This window comes from Nicotiana sylvestris, chromosome 11, assembly GCF_000393655.2.
Source record: "Nicotiana sylvestris chromosome 11, ASM39365v2, whole genome shotgun sequence".
In the NCBI taxonomy this organism is placed as follows: Eukaryota; Viridiplantae; Streptophyta; class Magnoliopsida; order Solanales; family Solanaceae; genus Nicotiana; species Nicotiana sylvestris.
This window is the reverse complement of record NC_091067.1, coordinates 86,395,924-86,422,483: the sequence shown is the minus strand read 5'-3', so window position 1 is coordinate 86,422,483 and position 26,560 is coordinate 86,395,924. Positions and strand designations below refer to the sequence as shown.

At 35.6% G+C, this 26,560-nt stretch overlaps 2 protein-coding genes across 7 annotated transcripts in view; one reads left to right on the top strand and one right to left on the bottom strand.

Moving 5' to 3' along the window:
• Positions 1-11,256: 11,256 nt before the first annotated feature.
• LOC104249681 (uncharacterized) overlaps positions 11,257-26,560 on the bottom strand; it is a 33,169-nt gene continuing 17,865 nt past the window's right edge. For 2 of the 5 annotated variants that reach the window (XM_070162852.1, XM_070162853.1), the window contains 4 exons: positions 14,323-14,411; positions 13,896-14,037; positions 11,796-11,903; positions 11,257-11,662 (listed from right to left, as the gene is read on the bottom strand). In XM_070162852.1, the coding sequence (XP_070018953.1) occupies positions 11,606-11,662; positions 11,796-11,903; positions 13,896-14,037; positions 14,323-14,411 (396 nt within the window). In that variant the 3' untranslated portion in view covers positions 11,257-11,605. The other 3 variants (XR_011403813.1, XM_070162855.1, XM_070162854.1) reach the window with 3 other exon arrangements.
• Positions 15,795-20,173, top strand: LOC104212245 (probable peroxygenase 5). 2 transcript variants are annotated; one of them, XM_070162850.1, is made up of 6 exons: positions 15,795-16,077; positions 16,855-16,953; positions 17,087-17,172; positions 19,321-19,415; positions 19,620-19,745; positions 19,821-20,173. In XM_070162850.1, the coding sequence occupies exons 1-6, from the start codon at positions 16,047-16,049 to the stop codon at positions 19,972-19,974; spliced, it is 591 nt and encodes a 196-aa protein (XP_070018951.1). In that variant the 5' UTR covers positions 15,795-16,046; the 3' UTR covers positions 19,975-20,173. The 2 variants fall into 2 exon arrangements, with proteins under 2 accessions (XP_070018951.1, XP_070018952.1); XM_070162851.1 differs by lacking the exon at positions 16,855-16,953.

The window sequence follows — 26,560 nt, the reverse complement described above, 5'->3', positions numbered from 1 at the left end:
CAAAAATCACAAAAATGGTCGTTTGTGCAAATTCAGCCTTCCGGCGTCCCTTTCGGGAATACTCGGCTATTTATGGCAAAACAGCCTGACTCGATTTATTTTTCTGATGAAATTAACATTTGGCATATTTTGGTTATTTTAGCAAAAGGGGAGGTTGGACCCTTTTAGGGCTGCCTACGTATCTCACATCCGGTGAGAATCAAACCGGCGTAGTTCGCCAAATTAAACAAACTATATATAAAAAACAACATATTTTCGCTTCCCTAACAAAAATGAAGACTCTTTTTCCTTTTCATTTTTCTCTTTTTTTAAAAAAAAAATAATTCGGCAGAGTTTTGACACTATTTGGGCATTGTTATTTTTTCAAAGCAGAAGATTAACCCTATACACTGCTATTTCTCTTTCTTTCTCTCTTTTTTTTTCAATATTCAAAACCGGTCATCATGCAACTCCAAAGCAAATAAATGCACAAGCAGTGAGTAGGATGCATCAGGATGGTCGTTTCTGTTTCAGGTTGCTATTCCTAAACGGACCCAACCCCTGTGTTGAGTCCCCTAAGTCAAAAATGCACATGATGCAGATAAGCGTTCCTACTAGGGATCCGGTATGAAGTTGAGTTATTCTAGGTTCAGAACCTGGGTGTTTGTTCTAGACCAGGCTTACCCAAGCGGACAGCTCGAGCCGAGGGAGAGGCAGCAATCCGGGAATACAGAAGCTTCACCGGCTTTGCAACTTATCCAAACCTCGTTCTAAATTGGGATTTGACACTATACAGAAAAGAAGTCGTACGAAGTACGCCCTTCTTCATGATTTAGAAAACTCAGAGAGAAGATGGGTTTCGGCACAGTTTATATACAGTTCACAAAATATCAAAGTGGTAAAAGCAGTTAGTTAGCACATTACGCACAGATCATGTAACAAAATCAGATAAAGCTAAATACAACAATTATTCCAAGCTCGAATTCTGAACCCTGAACCACGTGGTCGTGGGTTCGGTCACCAGTGGAGTCGCTAGAGCTGTCACGCCTCCTTTTTACGTCCCCGCGAGGGGTGAAGAAGTTTTTCCAATTAAAGGACAATCGAAATGGGATTTGTTTATTTATTTCAGAGTCGCCACTTGGGAGTTTTAGGGTGTCCCAAGTCACCAATTTAATCCCAAATCGAGGAAAAGAATGACTTTGTATTACAGTCCGCGAACCAGAAATTCGGATAAGGAATTCTGTTAACCCGGGAGAAGGTGTTAGGCATTCCTGAGTTCCGTGGTTCTAGTACGGTCGCTCAACTGTCATATTCGGCTTGTTTATCTGTTTTTATACAATTATGAGCTCATGTACCAATTTTAACTTTTTACTGCTTTTATTCAATGTGTATTTATTTAAGAGAAAGTGAACGTCATTTAAAGTGTGCTTTCGGATCGCGTCACATGAAATGAACCCACAATCTTAAGCACACTCTATCCAACGTTTTAGGATTTGATTTGGGTCGCATGAAATGCACACCCGAGTTTAAGAAGGTAATTTTATTAGAGTCGCGTCTAAAGAGGCTAACGCAATCTTATCTTTTGGGAGGGTCGTGACATCCACTGAACGACCCTTTCCGATTTTTCTAAATATCTTTAAGCCTTTATTGGGGGCCCCGCAAATTTGCATTTTTATTTGGGCGAGGCTCGTCCGATTTTATTTTAAGGATAAACCTAGAAGTAACCATATTTTCTAATTTTTATTTTTTTTGTCTCTAAAAGAAAAGAAAAGATCCTAATTGATTATTATTAAAAACTTGGGCTTCAAGTTCAAGTCCGAGCTCAAACAAAAGGAAGGACCTTTAAGCTTGGACCCGCTACTTAACTCAAAACCCGAGTTTACATTACTGCTAAGCTTTGAATCACCATTATCCGTTCATTCTTGGGCCCAAAGAGCCCAAACCACGCTATTGGTGCATGTTTTAATGCCCAATAGCCATAGACATCAGGCCCAAAGTTGGCCCCAGTCACACAATCCCCATTAATACGCATGGATTAAGTAACGCAAAATAGTCCAACTAATTGTATATGCCTAATCCAAACAAATTTCCGATCTGAACCATTAACTAAAATCAATTACGCTTATATGTTTAGAACCAACATGCGGACATGACTTACTACAATTCAATATGGATTCAGCTTGAATATAAAACCTGATTTTAAATTCAAAATGATACTTCAACTATTTCTGGTTCTCTTTTACAAACAAAGTTAAATCTAAACTAAAAGTACTAGCTATGTATAAATTCTAACTGGACGAATCCAAGTTTAAACAACCCAAACAATGGCTAAGTGATGCGCAGGCATACTAAAATTTAACATTTCATGGTCAACACAAGCTCAACCAAAATAAACTGCTAACTCTACATTTATTGCTTCCAGGAACACTTCTAATGAGTTTAACAGTCTACCATTTATCAATCAGTAATTCAATACAGTCCCAAAATGAACATGAATATCTAATCGAATATTTAAAGCTACAACAACTTTCAACACATTCCATTGAACAGATGGCAATTTAATGTTATTGATTTTCCAAATCACCCATACATTTGAAACAAGTCTCCACACCATTTGGTATAGGAAAGTGTACCTGGTAGAAGAACATATATACAGTAGAAGAGGAGTCAGCAGTAATAGCAGTAGTACAGCAGCAGATTCAGCAAAACACAGCAGCAACCAAAGGAAACCAATAACAACCAGTAATAGGCAGCAAGAAAGAACTAGCGACAGATTTTGTAAAACCAAACAGAAATCCAAGACACTCAATGAAGCAGTAGCAGGTCACCCAGATGGCAAACCCAATAAAACCAGTTTGAAGAAAAACCAAACAATATTGGACAATCGACAGGGGCAATGAAGCTATAACAGTATTGTATTCAACAATGAAGAAAAGACTTCTCTTTTCAGTTTCTATCTCTCAATATGCTGAAAATAGCTGTAAGGAAGCAAGCCTATCTCACTCAATATTTTCTAACTTATCAAGATTCAGAAACCAGCCTTAAGAGCTCTTAAAAAACAATTCTGAAATCTTAATGTTTACTCTTCTTCTAAATCAGTCCTTAACCTCACAAGTCAGTTCTCCCCTCCAAAAAATCTCTCCTTTTTTCAGTCCTCAGCCCCCTTATTTATAGCCAAGCAGTCTGTTTTCTTTTCAAAAACCAGTCAGCCCCCCCCCCCCTTTTTTATTCAAACTTCAGCTTTTCCAGCCTGTATATTCCTTCCCATGTGCACCTTTAATCCCCTTTTATCATTTAGCCCATAATATTCTGTTTTCCCCTTTTATTCAGCCCTCTTTTTGTTAAAAATGGTGTCAGCTCTTCACTTCTTTATTAAAAGCCCATGCTATTTCTGATTTCCAGCCAATAAAGGCACTTAACACATTATCACTTCCACCATTGATCCCTATTTTATTCATTAGTTTAATGGTATATTAGTATTATACTGACACACCATTAAAGTTGAACAATTTTCAGGCTCCTAATATCCCAAAATACCCCTATGGGAATCTGAACTACTGTCTTAACAGCTGATTGCTAATTGCTATCCAATGTACTACAGCTATAACCAATTCACAACTAAATTCAAACAAATTCGATCAAAAAATATGAAGCAGTAGGAATTAGTACATTCAAATCAATGAAACTAATTGACGACGTTTATCTAATCGACTATACTAGTTATAACATAGAACAATCAGTCGATGAACAAATAAGACCAAACAGGGTATCAACTGACTTCAGCAACTTTGCACAAAATAGGGAATCTATATGAATTATCCATTCGACTATATTAAACAAATCGAATATGTATCTTACTACACGCATTTAACAATGGACAGAAGAATAGTCGACCAAATAAAAAGGTCTTACGAAGATGGAGAAAATTGAAAGAAAAATATCAGTAAGATCAACAAATTAACTAAACATGTTAACAAACACAAACAACATTCAAACAAGAACAGAAAGGAAAAAGAAAACTTACTTTGGAAGCTCAACAACAAACGACCCAGGTCTGACTGGATTTGACCATTTGAGGACGAACAGACTTTAATCGAGGTGTTCTCAACCGAGAACACTTTGATTAAGGTCTATTAGACCCCAACCCTCCGCTTAAACTGGCCGGATTCCCAAAGTTCTTGTGTTCTAGGGTTTACACGGTCTGATTTGGGGCTTGAGGGTTTGTGGGTAGATTCGGACCAAACCAAACTTGGTTTGGTCACGAGTGAGGCCAGGGTAAAGACCGGTGTGAATTGGGGTGGGTTGGTGTAGAACGGGGTTTTGCTCGAACCTTCAAACGAAGATTCGAGACGATGGGGAATGATTCGAGGCAAGAGGCTAACGGATTCGTGTGCAGGGTGGTTGGGTGCATCAGGGGTGTTACTTTGGTGGTCACCGGCGTCATTGTTGTCGGGTTTACGGCGAGGGTGAAGGGTGGCGGCTAGGGTTTGAAAAGGGATGTTAGGTTTGTCTCTGAGAGAGACGATGAAAGGGGGGGTGTTCGGATAGGGGGGCTAGGTAAAGGGATGAGGCTTATATACGACTTAGAAGAATCGATCCTAGCCGTTGGATAGAATGTGATCAATGGCCAGGATCCCTTGGCTAGCGTAAAACGGTGTCGTTCCACTTAAAAGGAGGTCGGGCCGGTCCGGGGCCAAATGGGTCGGGCATCTGGGGGTGGTTTGAGTCCGTTGGATTAAATGAAAGAACTGCTCTGATTAGACGCACCTAAACGGCGTCGTTTCAATTTAGACGGGAGGTGAACTGGACCGTTAGATCTGTTTAATCAACGGTCCATATCTGATAGGCTAGAACGACGTCGTTTGGGGAGGTCCTGGAGATCAAGGGACCGGACTGGGTTATTAAAACGGATTGGGCTTGATTTTTTAGTCTTAAAATTCCAGCCCAATCCAGTTTTCTTTATTTTCAACCATTTTTTTTAATTTCTAATTTAAACAAAAATTCTAAAATAAATTGTAAAAATCAAAAAGTAAAATTACACATATTATTTAGCACCTATTAAATAAAAATCACATAATGACAAGAAACACACATGCATATTTTTTGTGATTTTCTTTTAACCAAGTTATGGTTGATTAATTCCTAAATGTACCATTAATTTCTAGATGCATGCGACATGTATTTTTGTATTTTTAACTAATTTATAAAATAAACATGCGCAGACAAATGCAAACAATACAAGAAAAATAACACAAAACTCACAACAATTGCAAACAAACAAAAAATTGTTTTATTTTTTGGAATTTTGGGAGTAATTCTTATATAGGGCAAAAATCACGTGCTTACACTAGTCATCTGAAACACTATAAAGTCAGCTCCATTGGACTCCACTACACCCATTTTGTGCAATGCGTCATGGAAACGGTCTAAGAAATCTTGGGGATCCTTAGAAGGTGCACCACCAAATTGAATAGGAAATATCTTGGCTAATCTGTCCAACCTCTTCGATCCTTCTTATGACATCGGAGACCCTCCCTAGACTGTGTAACAGTAATAAACTGAACTGCTCTAAATACTAGAACTACCGAAGTCTGATATCCGTGAGTCATCTGCTCTGAACTGTGAGTAGCAAGAGTCTGGGCTCCTCCCCAAGCCGAAAAGATGGCTGGCATAACAAGAAATACACCGACTTAGGCCACGCTCTCCATAAGGCCCACCAAGTGGACTAGAACGTCTTGAAGTAATCGGTGGTAATGAACCCCTCTAGGACCTGAACTGGTTCAACTGGCACGGTTTGAAACGGGGCCTCTTCCTCCTGCTCGATCTGAGGCTATGCAATAGGTGCTACTGCACATGCTCTAGGTTGAGCTCTACCTCAGCCTCTGGCACTCCTTTAGTCCTATCCCCTACCATGGTAGTGGCTGGAACCTGGGGCTCTGGCTCCTAATCGGTTACGGATTTTGTATGTGTCCTCACCATCTATGAGCGAATAAGAATAACTTAATGATAGAATAAAATTGTACAATGGAGAAAGAAAGAAGTGAAATTTCTCTAACACCTTATAGCCTTTAGAAGATAAGCACAGACGTCTCTGTACCGATCTCAAGAATCTACTAAGCTTGCTCATGACTTGCAAGACCTAGCTCTGATACCAACTTGTTATGACCCGAAATCTCCAACTACAGGGGTCGTGATGGCGCCTAACATTCACCTGCTAGGCAACCCAACGTTATCTAAAGAATTAACCAATTTTAACAATTAAATAATAATAATAATAAAAATTAATAACTGAAATACCCATGGATATATACAATAAATACATAAGTACGCAGTCTATACTAATCCCAGAAATCCGGAGTCACAAGTACATGAGCGAATAAAATACTCTAAATATGGTCTGAAATAAAATACAACAAATTGAAACTAGAGAAATAGTAAAACACGATAGAAGGGGACTTCAAAGACTGTGAATGTCGTGCAGATCTACCTCAAGTCTTTTGAATAAGTAGAATCCGAGCAAACTCCTCTATGCGTCTCTAGGACCAACACCAGGGTTTGCACAAGTGCAGGAGTATAGTATGAGTATAATCGACCCAATGTACTTTGTAACTATCGATCCTAACCTCAATGAAGTAGCGACGAGTCTATGACAAGACACTTACGATAAACCTATACGAATAATAAATAAAAGACAACATAATATAGAGTAAAACTGATAAACCCATAAAAACGAACCTGAAGTAATAGAAGGGCCCAGAATAGCATAATTCCATAGCTTCACGTCATAGTATAGAAAAAGAACACCACAGTTACAACCAACTACAACACATTAGACTCTATTGTGGTGCGCAACCCGATCCCTATATTTATACAATATCTGTTGCAGCGTACAACCCGATACTAATATTATATCAATATTTGTTGTAGTGTGCAACCCATTCCCATTATCAATTCATTTTAATGCTATTGTAGTGCGTAACCTATTCCCAATATCAACTTACTAAAGTGAACAACTCTATACAATGAGATTCGATACTCAACACAAAAGGTACTAAAACGTATAGAACACCAAGGAACTACTAGCACAACAAAGAGAAACTGATATCTCATATTCACAAATCTCAGCAAATCATTAACTCAAGAATAGCCAAAGGATTCACACAATCGGATATAACCTACTAAAGGGCAATAAATAAGGTAAAGACAATAAGACAAGTAGGGACAAGAATCAATGAAGATATACAATTAATACAGGTAGGAACACACAACAAGTAAGCATATATTGTTCGAGAAGTGAATTAATTGAAACATGTTATAACTTAATGACATATAACAAATAAGGCATGAATAGCAAGTAAGAACATGTAGTATCAAAGCATGTAATGAGATATAACATAGAATAAATTGTAATGACCCGACTAGTTATTTTGAGTATTTGCATTCCATTCAATGGTTTGAAGGAATGAGTAGTTTCGTATGATATATTATGTCATATATATATATTATCGTTTTTAATTTTCATGTCATTCGGGATTGATTTGGAATGGATGATCTTCAACTAGGAAACACTAAATTGAAAGAATTGACCAAGTTTAAATTTTGTGAATTTGAACCCAGATCAGAGTTTTGATGGTTCCATCAGGTCTGTATGGTGATTTTGGACTTGGGCCTATGCCCAAAATTGCATTTGGAGGCTTCAAGAAGGTTTTGGCCATATTTGGCAATAGTTGACAATTTAAAGGTTTGGAACGTTCATAAGTTTGACCGAGAGTTGACTTTAATGATATCGGGTTTAAATTGTTTTTTTGGGAAATGGAATAGGTTATTTATGTGATTTGGCACTTGTGTGCAAAATTTGAGGTTATTCCGATTTGATTTCATATGATTCGACATGAGTTTTGGAAGTTGGAACTTCGAAAGTTTATTAAGTTTGATTTGATGTGCGAGTCATGGTTTTGATGTTGTTATGTGTGATTTGGGGCCTCGAATAGGTTTGTGTTATGCTGTGGGACTAGTTGGTATATTCGGACGGTTCCTAAGGGGCTCAGGTGAGTTTCAGACATATTTCAGACCATTCTTCCTTCATGTGTGAGTGCTGGTTGCTGCTAGTTCTGGTGATGCGCAACCAGAGGCGGATCCAGGATTTAAATTTTCTGGGTTCAATTTTAAAGTTTTAGCATTGAACCCATTATATTTTCAAAGTTATGGGTTCAAATCTACTATTTTTTCAATTTTAATGAATATTTACTTACAATTTTTTACTCCGCGTCGAAAGTTATGGGTTCAGTTGAACCCGTTGGTAATATATTATATCCGCCTCTGTTCGCAACTGCGAATGGTTTTGTGCAAGTGTGGTGGTCGTGGAAGGGGGAAATTGGTAGCACTTATGAAGAAGGCTGGAGTTGGGCGATCTCCACAGTAGCACGATTTTGAGCGCATCTACGGCAACGTAGATGTACTGGCTTGGAGAGCAGAAGCGAATATGAGCACAGTGGGCTGGTGTCGCACCAGCGATTGCGCAGAAGCGGGACATTATCCGCATGTGAGAAATGATGGTTTTCCAAGATTTTCCACAACATCAGGATAATTGTTGCAGAACTGATGCCGCAGAAGCGACCCTTTGCTCACAAATGCAAAAGAGCTCGGCAAAAGTTATAAAAAGAGGTTTTTTTTTGTTTTATCACATTTTGAGTTATGAAACTCGGATTTGGGCAATTTTGGAGAGGAATTTCATCACATGGATTGGGATACGTGTTTTTTACTCGATTTTAATTATATTCCATGATTCTATTGTCGACTTTAGCATTTGATTGATGATTTTAAATGAGAAATTGCGAGCTTTTGTCTAAACTTTTCTAAATTGAATATTTGAGATTTGAACATTGATCCGGAGTTGGATTTGAGTGAAATTAGTACGGTTGGACTCGTATTCGAATGTGTTGTCAGAAATTTTGAGTTTGAAAATATTACCGACATAACTGGTATTTTCGTAATTATTTACACCAGAAAAATCGACAATAACAAAAAATCTTCGTTTTAGCACCCAAAACTCATTCGGAACCTCCCAGACACAAACCATATATGCATTTCAATCACAAAATATACTACAAATATTTTCGTGCACTCAAAACATCGAAAAGAGGTCATTTTGACCTGATATTGACCATGATCAAACTCCAAATCCTTAACCAGTCTCTCAACCAATGACCCAAAACACACCCGAGCCCCTCGGGGCCCCATCCAATTATACCAATAAGTTCATATCCATTATCCAAAATTATTCAAGGCCTCAAAATAACCATGGGAACATCACAACAAATAATCGAAGCTCAAACCTAGTAGAATTTCTCTTAGGTTGTTAAATCTTTATTCCGTCAAAAGAGTATCTAAATCAGACTTTTACACTTCAGAGTACTTCTAAACTTCGCACACAAGTTTATGTCAACTATATAGATCTATCCAAAGTCTCGAAATACTAATTAGAGTCTAATAACATCAAAGTTAACTCTTGGTTAAACTTATGAACTCTTAAGTTCTTCTAATTGCCAACTTTCAAGAAATAGAGTTGAATTCTTCTAGGAACCTCCAGAACAAAATTCGAACATATGTATAAGTCCACAATTATCATACGAACCTATCGGAACAATAAAAACTATATTCCGAGTCTGTTAACCCAAAAGTCAAACCTTGGTCAACTGTTTAAACTTAAAACTTTCAAATCGAGAGTCATTCTTCCAAATCAATCCCGAACCACTTGAAAACTAAAACTGACTATAGCCGCAAGTTATAATACATCAAATGAAGCTACTCAATGTCTCAACCCACCGAACGAAATGCTAAAGTTAAAAATGACCGGTCGGGTCGTTACAACTAAGGTAATTAGTGGTGGTGTTATGAGATAAATCACTTCCGCAAGAATTTCCAAGTGAATAACATGTTATTTCCTCTGTGTAAAAAATATTGACACTATTTCTTATTAGTCCATTTAAAAAAAGATTGACATATTTCTATACTTAATGTATGAAAAGCTTTTATAGTCACACAAATGTTGTGTCTTATTTAAGATCACAAGTTTTAAAAGTTTTATAGTCATACAAATGATATAATATATAGAAGACCTTAAATTTTAAAAATCTTCATATTTTAGTAAATTTTCTATCAAGTCAAACTAAGACAGATAAATTGAGAGGGAGGGAGTAATACTTTTTAGATTCTTTGTAAGATTTAAATGAACCAAAACCAATTCAAAGAAAATAAGGATAAAAACCTAAAGCACGTATATAATGATGTAGAAGCTGAACTATTCAAATTTAGTCCCCTGAAAACAAATAAGGAACTATAGCGGTCCCAAAAATAGTAAAGACTAGTATGTAGTTTTTTTCCTTTTTGAGTTGATCTCCATTTTGTGGTGACATATGAAAGTGATAAGTTTTGCCAGAAAATTCAAACTAGATGGCTAAATTTCCCAACACTTACGTAAATGCACCTTTAATGAGCTCTCAATGAGCCTAACAACTACTATGAACTTAAAAAAGAGTTGAACAGTGATATTAACACAGACAATTTATCAAAAGATGGTTGAGATGGGGAGCGACATATTATATATAATAGAATTTTAAAAGTTGACTAACTTCTGACAGAGAAAGTATTTTTGGGTGGTAAATAATATATTCCATTACATACATATAATTACCGTGAAATACGCGTACAAGGTAACTAACGTAAAATTGATGATCACTACTGAGTAGAAAAATCAATTTTCTTTTCTCTTATCAATTCACTACAAAAAAAATAGCATTTAACGACGGACACAATCCGTCGCTAAAGAGCCTTGTTTCGTCGCTAATCAGGATTAGCGACGGATTAGCGACGGATTACCATTTGTTGCTGATTTGCTCGTTGCTAAGCTCTTCGCGACGGAAAAATGGAATCTGTCGCAATATTAGCGACGTTCTAGCGACGAACACTATCCGTTGCTACAGTTAGCGACAGAATTGCCGTCGCTATATTAGAAAATTTTGTCGCTAAATTCATAATGCATTTCGTCGTTGGTATACTTTTGCGACAAAAATTCGGTCGCAAATCTGTCGCCAATATTTTAAGACTCATTTCACCTTTGCATTTGGCGACCAAAATCGTTTGTCGCAATGTTATTTTATATATTTATTTTTTTTACAAAAAATATCCGTCGCAATATTTTTCCCATTTAGATCCTTTTTATTTAGCATATTAAATTTTCTCTGCTCATGCACTTTGTATGTAAATTATTAGATATCCTTTATAATAACTAAAATTCATATAAATTAACATACTTCAAGGTCCAAAATGCATATAGCTAATACAATTAAGTTCGAATTATCCGTAACACCAACAATAAAATTCAAACCAAAAAGGTGGGTATTATCCCTAACACCAACAATAAAGTTCAAACCACAAAGGTGCGAATTATCCCTAACACCAACAATAAAGTTCAAACCAAAAAACTTCCAAATACGAGGCTTGGGGGTTAAGGTCATCATCTGAAACCGATAGATGAACCCCATGAACAGTAATATGCTTTACATTGATCAATACCATATACTCTTCTCTTCTTTTCCCCTCCCGCGTCTTCGTAATATGCTTTACATTAATCAATATCAGATTGAGTTTGTATTTGTTCATATAATATTTCCTGATACCTTTCCTGTAAAAGAGGTGTAATAAGTACTTAAATTAAAATAGTCAAGAATGTTGAGCATTTAATTAACCAACAGAGAGGATACTTTTCATACTCTTTTTATATTATAGTAAATAAGATTATAAAATATTGAACTTACATGCACGAGCCGAGCTTCCTCATCAAGAAAAGATTTTCCATCATGCCCATGTGTATGGACGTACAAATGTAACTCACTTGGTGTTGGGTCTCGACCCTTTTCAACAGTCTATACAAAAAATAATTTATTTTTAAAAGGATGAAAATATTACTATAGCAAAGGTTCTAACTTCTAATCTTTCTGAACTTGTAACTAACAGAGATTCAATTTTGTTTGATTCAATACAAGGGTTAAGGCTGCCAATACAGGGCTGAAACCATCATCAACGGCTCAAAATGTTGTGACAGTATTTGATGTATTTCCTTCAGGTGTTAAGGCTTCCAATACATGGGCAAAACAAGTGCAAGGGGTGGCTGAAAGTAAGCAGTTGACAACTGCACAAAACACTCTTGTATGCGATGTTGAGGACCAGACTTTTGCAAGTAAAAGGACTGGACAAAAAACTGATGGCCATAAACTGCTAGGCCAGGCACTTGGTTAACATTGATTTTTGATATACTTGAAAGGATGCTATGCAAAATTTACCACCAACACAAAACAGATAAACAGTACACAGTAAAGTACACAGTAAACTGATGGAAATGTAATTGCACTATATATCCTGCTCAATGTAATTAAACGGCGGAATATGCCAACAAATTCACTTTACAATGGAAGGCTAGCTTAACCTCTTGATCCAATTACTACTCAATTTCCAATTCAACAACTAAGCAAGAAAAAATATAAAGTAACGATACATGCTTTTATTCACTCAAATTAGATGTTGTTTTTCAAATGCCACTGCACAAGAAACATACTGAATTGGCTAATGTATATACAATGTCAACTAGTGCAGGGCAAATGCACATTAAGTGATAAGCAGTAGACAAACACCACCCCCTTTTTGATTAAGTGATAAGCAGTAGACAAAGGCACATTATATGTCACACACTGACCAAATTTATTGCACAACCATTTTAGTTCAATCACTTTAAATTCTATAATCATTTCAGTTAACCATCCAAATTCAGTATCCAAGATGGAACTTCCTGCAGTGCACGTTAGCTGGTCTACCTTTGAAGAAGGGAAGTGTACTGGGTGTTATAGCGTTTGCATAATCAACTTATATTGACAGCAAAAGAACGTCAATATGCACTCAATCTTTAAACATAGAATAACCTGGTCAGAATCAAAATTACATACCGACACAGCTTTTGCTCTCATTCTCGATAATGAAAACTAGTCTAAAGGAAAGATAAAACAATAGGTGTAGTCGACCAAACTCCTAGACTAGCAGTGTATTCCCATCTAACCTTTTCCCATCTAGGAATTCTTACTTACACCAAAAAATAAAATAAGAGCAGACAACTCATCTTAATTATTTTGCACCTAATTACTTTCCATATTATAATTACAAATGAGAGGGGGACAAAGTGAGTGAGAATGAAAGAAAATGAAAGACCATATGCTAAACCAGTGAAATTACTTATCCCTTTGTGGAAAAAGCTTCTCTTATACCTGCCCTCCTCTTATTTTTTTATGAGTGCTCAAATCCATATTTGTTCTATTAACTGTATTATTATTTCTATCATTTCTCCTCCATTTTTTTTGTACAACTTCTTTAGTCTTAATTAAACCTCTATTTCTCTGCCAACAAAACAATTCTAGGAATTTCTGTAAGGCTCATAATATGAGGTTTTAGGTCATTCTCTTTAAGATACCAAACTTCTCTGCTTTTTTACACTTTCTGAAGAAGAAAGTCCAATGGCGTGACTCAGCTTTGTGTCTCTTGCCATAGAAATCTACGGACAAACATTTTTTACATGTTAAACTCATGGCTGAAGGTAAGAGGGTCATTCCTAGTTTTACCTTAAACTATAAAAAAATTAAAAATTTATTGTGTCATTGTGAATAAAAATTTCTCAATCTTTAACTATTATTTTGCAGGTAGGAGAATTCTCAAACGAGTTGCAGGTATGAAATAAGAGCAAACATATAATTATAAGCAATTCTGAAATAAGAGCAGACATATAATTATATAATTATAAGTAATTCTTAACACCAACAAGAAGAAATTTTAAGTTTAGATTTGCAATAAAGCTAAGGTTGCGATATACTTACAAGTCTCTTGCGATACTCCCCAATGGAGACAGAGCCGCCTGTGTGAGTCTCAGTGGAGACTCCACTCCTACCGCCACGACGATTCTTTGCATTTGTTTCTGACTTTTCAACACACTTGGGATCTTTCCAAAGTTGTTCCCAACTGCTAGATTTTCAAATTTAATAGTAAGCGATAAATTTAGGGAAATGAGTGAGAAGTTAGACATCAAAGAAAAGCAATAAATATAGATATATTCTCAATCATACCAAGGCTACAGGGAGATCAATGAAATACTAATATTTCATATGCAGAAGAAAAGTTCTCATATACCAAACAAAGATGAAATTCGAAGCCAAATAGATGTAAATATCTACCAAAGATGATCAACTGATTCTACAAGGCAAGATTTGTTTGAATAACTTAAAAGAAAGTGACACATTATTTTACCTGTCAACAATGTTGCTAGAACATGCTTGCTGATATGGAGAAAAAGGAAGTGCAGGAACTACAGTTAGCCATAAATGGCAATTATTCAACTAAAATAAGAAAAAAAGCTCACAAGATCAAATCGCAGTAGAATAACAGATACAGTAAAAACTAATCCACAGACTTTCTCAAATTCAACTTCAAATTATATAAAACAAACTAAAACCCTAGTAAGGTGAAGAGGGGAGAACAAAAATTACATACTCCAAACCTTCTTACAAACAAAGGAGATTGAATAATAAAAGGATCTTGCACTTTGGGAGATTTCATCAAGGGGAAAAAATGAAAAATTGCTTATCACAACCAAAGTCAAGACTTGATAGATACTATTCTATATCCATTTTAAGTCAAATTAAAACCCAATTTTGCTAATAACACATAACCTCTTCACCAAGACAAGCACATAAAGAGTCAGTAAAACTGTAAAAGAAGCAAATACAAATATAGTGAAAACCTAATTAGTCACGTAAAAAGGATCCTATCTTGAAAATTAAACCAGAAACACAAGTCCAACCATGAAAGAAAAGAACTTTACATACAAAAAAGCCTCCTTTTACAATTAAAATCTGATAAAGCTCCAAGCCCTAGCTACTCCAAATTGATGCAAATAAAGTAAAAAGAAAACAATTAATTTGAAAATGTTCACTCACATTCAGTGTAATGAACATAGTATTCGTAGTCATTAGCACCGCCATCAAGCTACTGATTAATAAGAAACAGAAGAAGAAACAAATTAAAGCCATCTACACACCTTAAATTCACGTTGGCTACTAATTTTTGCCCTTGTTCTTGCCCTCAAGTGTGTTTTCCATTGATTTTGCTCCCAGCCGCCTATATTTGCTCCAGCGTTCTACCCTGTTAGAAGAAGAAGACGCCGAACTTTTACCAATTTTGTGCCCTAGGATAAATAAATAAGTGGTATTCAGCGACGAATTAGCTACGGCTTATTTCCGTCGCTATTAATGATATTATTGTTTACTAGATACTAGATATAACATGATCGACGGAAATTTCCGTAGCAAGGAGCTTAAAAAATTTTGATAAAGAAATTAAACATAGCGACGGACATTTCGTTGCTAATTCCGTCGCTGTAGGTAAATAAATTTTGTCGCTCAGGTTTTGTCGCTAAATCTGTAGCTAAATTGAGGGCGCCAATATTTAGCAACGATTTTTCGATTTCGTCGATATTCCGTCGCTATATTATATACTAACTATTTTTTGGCTTTTTTGGCAACGAAACTATTATTCCGTAGCAATCCGTCGCTAAACAACTTTTTGAGGATTGGGTCCTTTTTACGATAAGATACAAATTGCCCAATAATTGAGTAATGTTCGGTCTGTGTCATATTTACAATAATATAAAAATACAGTTCAATTGACTAATTTATGTTTCTCAGCAAAAAGGATGGGCCTTTTCTATTTCCAAGAAATGTCAACTCCAAATAACACTCGTGGTTCTACAGGAACCACTAACGAAAATAATTAATATGCATTTAGGAAGGAAAGATAATATCTTTATAAGAAAAACTTCTTTCATGATATTTTCTTCACTTTCTCCTCCAATCAAGCAAATCATGTTAAAGTACCATTATCTCGTTCATCTTAATTATTAACTATATATATATCTTCCTTTTTCTTTCTTCTTCATTCACAAAGAAAACATTCAGTAGTTGCAGTTTGATTCAATGGCTTCATCAAGCAGCCTTCAACCTGATGGTATGCATCTCTCTCTCTCTCAGACTCTCTCGAGACATGCACAGCGGCAGAGTTATATAGAGTCAAAATAGTCCAACCGAATCCCTTTCGCTAAAATATACTCCCTCCGTTTCAATTTATGTGAACCTATTTCCTTTTTGGTCCGTGCCAAAAAGAATGACCTCTTTCCTTATTTGGAAACAATTTACCTTTATGCAATAATTTATAGCCAAACAAAATATATGTGTCTCATTATACACCACAAATTCAAAAGTCTTCTTTCTTTTCTTAAACTCCGTGCTCAGTCAAATGAGTTCACATAAATTGAAACGGAGGGAGTATATTATAGCGTGCAAAATAGGAATAGTAATAAGTTTTTTTATTTTTTATTATGGACATATAAACTGTTGAATCTCTTTGACATAAACGAAGATTCTAGTATAAAGACTGTGTGAGTTCAAAAATCATTTTAAGTCAAATGTTCAAATACAAAAGTGTGCCTTTTTACAACAACAACAACAACTCAGTATAATTCCACTTAGTGGAGTATATAATCCCACTTAGTTGGGTCTGGGGAGGGTAAGTGTGTACGCAGACCTTACCCCTACCCTGGGGTAGAGAGGCTGTTTCCAAATAGACCCCCGGCATCCTTCCCTCCAAGAACTTCCCACCTTGCTCTTGGGGAGACTCGAACTCACAATCTCTTGATTAGAAGTGGAGGTTGCTTGCCATCAGAACCCCTCTTGTCTTAAAAGTGTGCCTTTTTGGTATTGAGAAAACATATGCATGTGCCTGCAGGGATGGGAAATCATGACCAGCTTACTCCTTTAGAAAAACATGTAATGTTCTTTGATATCAACAAAGATGGAATAATATACCCTTGGGAAACATATCTAGGTGTGCACTTTTTCTCTATTTTTTTTAATTATTATTTATGGTAAATTTGATAGTTTCCTTTAATTTTCTTTCTAATTATTTTTTTTTCTTTCACGAATTTTCTTACTATATTTATGATTTATCATCTGTTCAGGTTTCAGAAAACTGGGACGTAATATTTTCCGCTCACTTTTGGCTGCTGTTCTCATTCATCTTGTTCTCAGTCACAAGACTCGACCGGTAATTCGAATCTCTCTCTATCTCTATGCATTTATTGTTCGTAGTCTAGATTCTAACTAGTCCTCATTATATGACATTACTTTCTTCTTCCCATTTTATGTAATACTCCAATGTAGGGTGGCAAACGGACGGGACGGGTCGAAAACGGGTAATGAAAAAACGGATAAATTATCCGATCTGATCCGATCCATATTTAATATGGATAAAAAACGGGTTAACCGGCGGATAATATGAGTAACCATCTTATCCATGACTTCATGAATATGATCACTTTTGGGAGAATTCCTAGTCTCTCAAACTTGAGGAACCCCAGTTTGAGATTTTATAAATGTAAAAGTTAAACGCGTTAGTTATTCATTTTCTAAATGAATAATATGGTTCTTATTCATATTTGATCCGTTTTTAAAAAGTTTATTATCTAACCCATTTTTTAGTAGATAATATGGATGGTTAACTGTTTTTTTTAACTATTTTTCCACCTCTACTCCAAATTTATTTGGCACCAAACTTAAGAAAAAAAAAGAAGATTTTTTGAATTAAAATAAGATATATGTAATTGTGTGATATAAACCATCTCGTTAAGAGTAAAATATCAAATTTAAATGAAATTATTTTAAATATAAAAAATGTTCATCTTTTTGGAAATGTGTCATAAAAATAGACATTTGCCCCAATTTATATGATAATTTTCACTTTCGAAATTTAAACTTCTTAATTTTGATCATGGACATCGTATTTTTAAATTTTTAAAAATAAAATTTATCTATTTAAAAATTACGTAAAAAGTGTTGTAAGTTACATTAATTAATAATTTAAAATATTTAAAAAGTATATAAAAATTATGATCAAAAGAATAATTAGTTTGACTTTCGAAATTCAAACACCTTTAGGAAAAATTGGGACAGAGGAAGTTTAATTACTGAGTTTGATGGTGGAATACAATAGAGAAAGGTTAAATTAAAATCAGTCATGCAAGTACATATAAACATGCAGATGAATTAAATATTTATCACCATGTTCTATTTGCTATGACATAAGTAATTTTCAATGACGACAAACAATCTCTTTGATCTCTTGTCAGTATTTAGATGGAATAAAATGATATTATTTGTGTAGTGGCACTTGCTATGTTATTATTAATTGAACGTGGGGTACCGATGCACACAAATAAGAGAGGATGACATATATATAGAATAATGCGAATAAGTTGGGGAGGGAGTCAGCGTATTATGACATAGTTAACTAAAAAAGTAAATTTTTTATAATAGTTTAATTTATACATAAGATGATCATACATCACAATATAATACGAGATAATACATATTTGTGATAACAATATTTTAAAGTGCTCTTGATTATGGGTGGTAAGAATATGGATTTGGGTGGAACTAGACCTCCAGCTTTCTGTTTGCGCATTATTACTATAGACTTGATATAACATCGACCGAAATATAAGCTAGCTATATTTGCCCTTCTATTTTAATTCTTCTAAATTAAAAAGAAAAACAGGTCAACAAATTGGGGGATTAGATTGTCTAGATTAGAGCTGGTGACAGAGGTAGACATGCAATGAATAGAGTTATATGATTGACTTTAATATTCTACGGCTAGTTGTTTCTAGCTAGTTTTTTTTTGTTCCTCAATTGCAATGCTAACACACCCACGGCGGGCGGCCGCTTGAGTTTTCTTTTCTTGATTTTTTCTTCTTCTTTTTTTTCCCCGATTTCCTACTCGGTGGTACTCGCATTGCATGAGGTCTTACTAAATTTGGATTTATCTAGGAAAGTCTCATATTAAGAGTAAAATATTCCTTAACAAAGACTACTTCATACTCAGGACTAGAATCGAAAAACTCTAATCAAGAATAAAGAAATACTTATCATTTCATCACAATCTTTGTTGGTTCTTTTGTTGAGTTTCCATAGAATACAAACAAAATCATAAAAAGAAGAAACTCTTATGAATTCCAAATCCAATCTAATTTAGGTCGTAAGGATGACGAGGACAAGCAAGCTAATATATATATATATATATTTGTATTTTTCGGAAATATATATATATTTGTATTTTTCCGGAAAAAAAGATTCACTGCTATGGCCCGAAATTTACCAGCCAAGTTCTCATTTAATTTATTTGTTTTGATCATAGGGAAAATGGCCGTCTCTACTGTTTCCCATTGTGATTAAAAACATCAAATATGGAAAGCATGGCAGTGATTCTGATGCTTATGATGCTGAAGGAAGGTAAAGCTGAAATAATTTGTGTATTGTAACTAAAAATATGTGACTCGTCTATTTAAGTACAAACTGTAATTTTTTCACAAAATGAATAGTTAGTGACAGAATTCTCTTTCATAGACAATAATTTAATGGTCATAGATCACATTTGTTGTAAGCTTTGTATAAGATACAGTTAATATTCGATTATATTTTTGAATGTTTTTGAAGATTTGTGCCAGAGAAGTTTGAGGAGATCTTCAAGAAGTATGCTCATAAAAATGCAAATTCATTAACAGCTGACGAAGTGAACGAGTTGCTCAAGAAAAATAGAGAACCTAAAGACTACTTTGGATGGTGCTGTTTATATTTCTTTTTGTTTTTCTTTGAAGTGATATATATTTTCTAATATCATATTTTTTATTGGCGTAGGCTTAATGCTACAACAGATTGGAGGCTCCTATATGATTTGGCGAAAAACAAGAATGGTGAATTGACGAAAGAAGCGGTACGAGCTGTTTATGATGGAAGCCTTTTTGAACAAATGACAATGGCAAGAGAGAATGCTTCTAAGAAGTCAAGCTAGTTTGATATTGCACAAACTGAACAGTTAATGATGTTTGTTATTCTTGTTTGATATTTCGATACTTCACTCAACTCCTAAGTTAATTTTATCTTCATCTTTCATGTTATTGTATTGCTGTACAAAAACGAACAACAAAGTTATTGCCCTTATTATTCCTATTGTCTTTCTGTTTAATACAGTGACCATTGTATTCTTATTACCTCATTCGTCTTGCAAGTTTATCTCATCCATTAGAGTTTGGGTGTGCTTTTATACCATAAAAAGGATAACAAAGGAGGGGTCTAAGCCCGGCAGTACTCTATTATAAGAGAGGGCTGAGAAATTCAACCTTGCCAAAATGATTAAGGGATGACTGGTTATGCTAGGATGGTGTGGGGTCCATCCCCATAAATGAAAGAAAGAAAAAGAAGGAAAGGGGTTCATCCCCATAAATGAAAGAAAGAAAACGAAGGAAAAGTGGGTAAAATGTCAAATATAATAGACTTCTTAGAGGCTATAGAAGGAGAGCTTCGATTTCCATTTCTACGTACCAACAGAGAGAAAGAAAGAGTGAGGTTTCACAGGGTATAAAAAATGGAAAAGGGTCATATATGTCCCTCTATTGGGTAAAATAAGCTAGATCCGTCCTCTGTTATATTATTTGATCAAAATTGTCCCTATCGTTCAAGTCTATTGTTCAAAATACCCCTCTACATTTCAAAGAGAATATTAAGAAGATTTTTCATCAATTCAAACAAATAAAAACTTCAAAATATTTGGTTTAAATGGTGGAAAATGTTGCAGAATATGGAAGTGCTGATAAGAATGGGGAAATTCACTGGTATAACAAAATTAGCTATCCAAGCAGATGCAACCAAGTATGTGCCAATTTCAAAGTGCCGGCCTGTTTCAACATAATTAATAATTGACACTCCTGAAATTATAAAAAAGTAGGTCACAACAAGAAAATGGGCATGAGTGCATGAAGATTCTTGCCTTTGATGAAGCGGACCACACGTTTGCAGAGATATTGATTCTCTATCAACACTTACTATAGTTCCTTTGATTTTTTCGATAGTTAAACATGTATTTCTTTTTTTTTCTTTTAAATCAGTTTTCTTTCTGTGTTAATTGGTGTAAAACTTTTAGATTTAGTGTTTAATTTCATAGATGAATGGGAGCACTGAGCTTAATAAGCTAATTATCTGAATGTTAAATTTTCGATCTTCATTTTTTGAGGAATTTGCCCTGTAGTTTTTAGAGGAATGAGTTGTTAAAAGAAGAAAGGGTGAGGTCGGGAAGATGACAGGTGAGAGATTTGGGCGGGTCGACTTGGTCAAAGAAAAAGGAGGAGTGGGTTTAGTTTAGCCAATAGAACTCTAACACGTGACTTTTTATAATTTAAAATTAAAATTTGACGGCAAAGGGGTATTTGAACAAGAGACTTGAATGGTAGGGATAATTTTTATCAAATAGTATAACGGAGGACAAATCTAGCTTATTTTAGCTAGTAGAGGGATATATTCCCTTTTCCGTATAAGAAAATAGTCAATGAGAAAAATAGAGAGAGCGATATTGTAGTGAGCTGGAAACATCAAAAGAGGGTTATTTCTTTTGTATGTTGTAGTGGTCTTTAGAGTATTTTACTCAGACCTACAAAGTATAAAATTCCTTGCTATAATGATATCAGTTGCTCTTCACGGGTCCATGGGTTTATCCCTTATTCAAAAGGGTTTTCCACGTAAAAACTTTTGTGTTCTTGATTGTTATTTTTATTCTTGTTGATTACCATATCTCGGTGCTACGTTATTATTTCGCTTTTATTACCGTGAATATTATTTCTTTAGGGGGTTTATTCCCAATAACTGGTATCAGAGCACAGGTTCTGCTCGTTCACAGAAGTAATATTGACTGTTGGTAGTACTATGCTCAGTGAAAAAAAATGTCCGGAGTAAAATATGAGGTTGCAATATGCAACGGAGATAGAGGTTTCTCAGCATGGCAAAGAAGAATAAGGATCTGCTCATCCAACAAGGATTACACAAGGTACTGGATGTTGACACCAAAAAGTCTTATACCATAAAAGTTGAGGATTGAGCTGACTTGGATGAAAGGGCTGCTAGTGCAATCAGGTTGCACTTATCAGATGATGTGGTAAATATCATTATTGATGAAAACACCGCATGTGGAATTTGGACAAAGTTGGAAAGCCTATACATGTCCCAAACGCTGACAAATAAATTCTACCTCAAGAAGAAGCTATACACCCTACACATGGGTGAAGGTACGGATTTTTTGTCACATTTAAATGTGTTTAGCAGACTAATCACACAACTCACCAATCTCGAAGTGAAAATCGAAGAAGAAGACAAAGCCATCTTGTTATTGAACTCATTGGCATCTTCATACGATAATTTGGCAACAACCATCTTGCACGGTAAGACTACCTTTGAGTCGAAATATGTCACATCGGCTCTTCTACTCAATGAGAAGATGAGAAAGAATCCTGAAAATTAAGGACAAGCTCTCATCACAGAAGGTAGAGGCAGGAGTTATCAAAGAAGTTCGAGCAACTATGGTAGATCCAAAGCTCGTGAGAAATCTAAGAACCGATTCAAATGAAGAGATATAAATTACTACAATTGTGATCAACCAGGTCACTTCAAAAGAGATTGCCCAAATTCATGGAAGGGCAAAGTTCAAAGCAGTGGTCAGAAGAATGACGATAACACAACCTACATGGTACAAAACAATGATAATGTTATCCTCTTTATAAATGAGGAAGAGGAATGCATGCACTTGTCAGGTCTAGAGTCGGAATGGGTGGTTGATACAACAAAATCTTGCCATGCTACACCCATAAAAGATCTTTTTTTTTTGCAAATATATAGCAAGTGATTTTGGCACTGTGGGAATGGGTAACACAAGTTACTCAAAGATTACGGGAATTGGTGACATTTGTATTGATACAAATGTTGGATGTACATTGGTTCTAAAGGATGTGCGGCATGTACCTGATTTGAGGATGAACTTGATCTCGAAAATTACTTTAGACCGAGATAGAAATGAGAACTATTTTGCAAATCAAAAGTGGAGACTCACCAAGGGATCATTGGTGATTGCAAAGGAATTTTCTTGTGGCACGTTATACAGGAAAAATGCAGAAATATGCCAAGGTAAATGGAACGTAGTACAAGATGAGATTTCTGTAGATTTGTGGCACAAAAGGATGAGTCATATGAGCGAGAAAGGATAGAAGATTCTTGCCAGGAAATCACTCATTTCTTATTCCAAAGTTACAACGGTAAAACCTTGTGACTACTGTTTATTTGGTAAGCAACATATAGTCTCATTTAAGACATCGTCTGAAAGAAAATTGAATATACTTGATTTGGTATATTCTGATATTTGTGACCCAATAGAAATTGAATCGATGGGCGGTAACAAACATTTTGTTACTTTTATTGATGATGCTTCATGAAAACTATGGGTTTATATTTCGAAACCTAAAGATCAGGCATTTTAAGTTTTCCAGAAGTTTCATGCTATGGTTAGAAAGGGAGACAGAGCAAAAGCTAAACCATCTCCGAAGTGACAATGAAGGTAAGTACACTTCAAGGGAATTTGAAGAGTACTATTCGAGCCATGGGATCAGACATGAAAAGACATTTTCTGGAACCCCACAACACAATGGCTTAGCTAAAAAGATGAACCATACCATTATGGAGAAGGTGAGAAGCATGTTCAGAATGGCTAAACTACAAAGTCATTCTGGGGTGAAGCAGTTCAGGCAGCCTGTTACCTGATCAATAGGAGTTCATCAGTTCCGTTGGCATTTGACATCCCAAAGAGAGTTTGGACTAACAAGGAGGTGTCCTACTCGCATCTGTGTTCGGTTGTAGAGCTTTTGCGCAAGTACCAAAGGAATAGAGAACAAAGCTAGATGATAAATCTGTTCCCTATATATTTATCGGATACGGAGATGAAGAGTTCAGATATAGATTATGGGGTTTTGTAAAGAAGAAGGTCATCAGAAGCAGAGATGTAGTCTTCTGAGAAAGTGAAGTTGGAACTGATTATGATATGTCAGAGAAGGCCAAGAATGGTACAATTCCTAACCTTGTTACCATTCCTTCTTCTTCTAACTATCCCACAAGTGCAAAAAGTAAGACCGACGACGTTCCCAAGCAGGGGGAGCGACCTAGTGAGGTTATTAAGTAGGGGGATCAACCTGATGATGATGTCGAGCAAGTGAGTACCCCACTCAAGAAGAATAAGAACCTCAATCTCTAATGAGATTAGAAAGGCCAAGGGTAGAGTCATACAGGTATCCTTCCACAGAGAATGTCCTTATTAGTGATGATGGAGAGCCAAAAAGTCTTAAGGATGTGTTGTCTCATCCAGAAAAGAACCAAATGAATGAAAGCCACGCAAGAAGAAATGAAATCTCTATAGAAAAATGGCATATACAAGCTGGTTGAACTTCCAAAGGGTAAAAGACCACTCAAATGCAAATGAGTCTTTAAACTCAAAAAAGATGAAAATGGCAAACTAGTCAGATACAAAGCTCGATTGGTGGTAAAAGGCTTTGAATAGAAGAAAGGTATTGATTTTGACAAAATTTTCTCACCTGTTGTCAAAATGACTTCTATTCGAACAATTTTGATCTTAGAATCTAGCCTAGATATTGATGTGGAGCAGTTGGACGTGAAAACTACACTTCTCCATAAAGATTTGGAAGAGGAGATTTATATGGAGCAACCACAATGATTTGAAGTAGCTAGAAAGAAACACATGATATGCAAATTGAATAAGAGTCTTTATGGGTTGAAGCAAGCACCAAGGCAATGGTACAAAAAGTTTGACTCATTCATGAAAAGTCAAACTTACATAAAGACATATTTTGATCCATATGTATACTTCAAAAGATTTTCTTACAACAATTTTATTATTTTATTGTTGTATGTGGATGACATGTTAATTGTAGGGAAAGACAAGGAGTTGATCGCAAAGTTGAAGGGAAATTTGTCCAAGTCATTTGATATGAAGGACTTGGACCCAGTACAACAAAATCGGGTATGAAGATAGTTCGAGAGCGAACACGTAGAAAGTTGTGGCTGTCTCAGGAAAAGTACATTAAACATGTACTGGAATGCTTCAACATGAAGAATGCTAAGCTAGTCAGCACACCTCTTTTTAGTCATCTAAAGTTAAGCAAGAAGATGTGTCCTACAACAATAGAGGAAAAGGAAAGCATGACAAAATTTCCTTATTCCTCTGCCGTTAGAAGTTTGATGTATTCAATGGTATGTGTCGCACCTCCTTTTTCTACCCGAAAAGGGGTATAAGAGAGTTTTTTCAATTAAAGTGACAATAATCAAAACAAAATTATTTATTTAAATTCAGAGTTGCCACTTAGGATAATTTATGGTATCCCAACCGGTTTAAAATTTTGAATCGAGGAAGTTTGACTCGGTTTTACAGTCCGCAAAACACAGAAATTCGGGTAAGAAATTTTGTTAACCCAGTAGAAGGTGTTAGGCATTCTCGAGTTCCGTGGTTTTAGCACGGTCGCTCAAATATTATTGTTGGCCTAATTATCTAATTAATTACATATTTAGAGCCTATTGAATTTTCAAAATCGCTCTTAATTATTTATGGAATTAGGTTGGAACAAGTTGCGATGTCGCACACTCGTTTGTTTGGTACACATTGTGAATCGCATCACGGGAACCATACCCACGATCTACAACATCTTTAATTTCATTATTGTTCGGAGTTGGGGGGTCAAGTCACACCAACGTGCACTCAAATTTTGGGATTAGGTATCATGACTATGCCTCGGGAACTGTACCCACAGTTTTTCCCATTCCCACGGCATAAGACCTTTCGAACATCCAAACAATCAGCTACCCTACTTAACTCTGTTAACTTAATATTCTATCACTATATTATCAATCCTAAAGCCTCGAAACCTTTATCTTTTAATAAGTCATTGCCAACGAAACTTCAAATTTACTAAGAATTCATCCGAATATAAAATTACATGAAAAGAAACACACAAACAATAATCACAAGAACCAAAAACACGCAAACAAATTCTGCCAGGCATCACGAGCAAAAATGAAACATTAATTCAAAGATCAACAAAACATATAAAAGAGAGATTAACAAAATTACTGGAAGCATGGAATTAAGCCAAAATAGTAAAAAACATTGAGGAATAAACCTCGAATAGATCTAAAATCTGACTGTCGGACAGTTGACGATGCCAAGCAATGGAACCGCGAACAAGATCTAAATCGAAAAACCTCGCCGGAACCTCATCGAACTCTGAGTGTTCGTTCAATTGTCTATCTCTCACTATGTTTTTTTAACCTCTTTTTTCCGACGAAAATCAAAGACACGAGAAGAGAAAGCAGAAACTTTTTCTCACTGTTGCTGCTCTCATTTTGGACTGAAGGTAGTCGCTGGTGTGAAATGACATGTGTAAAGAGAAGGGAGAGAGGTGTGAGGGTACTGGTGCAACTTTTTTCTAAGTTGTTTTCTGGCTTGGACGCCGGTTGTTGTGAGACGAAAGTGAGGGTGGCTGATTTGTGTTAGTTTG

What these genes read in the sequence shown, in the direction of transcription:
- LOC104212245 (XM_070162850.1), top strand. Translation starts at nt 16,047, where the DNA reads ATGGCTTCATCAAGCAGCCTTCAACCTGATG. An exon ending in AAGCAGCCTTCAACCTGATG is followed by an intron (nt 16,078 to 16,854) that starts GTATGCATCTCT and finishes ATGTGCCTGCAG; the next exon opens with GGATGGGAAATCATGACCAG. An exon ending in CCCTTGGGAAACATATCTAG is followed by an intron (nt 16,954 to 17,086) that starts GTGTGCACTTTT and finishes TCATCTGTTCAG; the next exon opens with GTTTCAGAAAACTGGGACGT.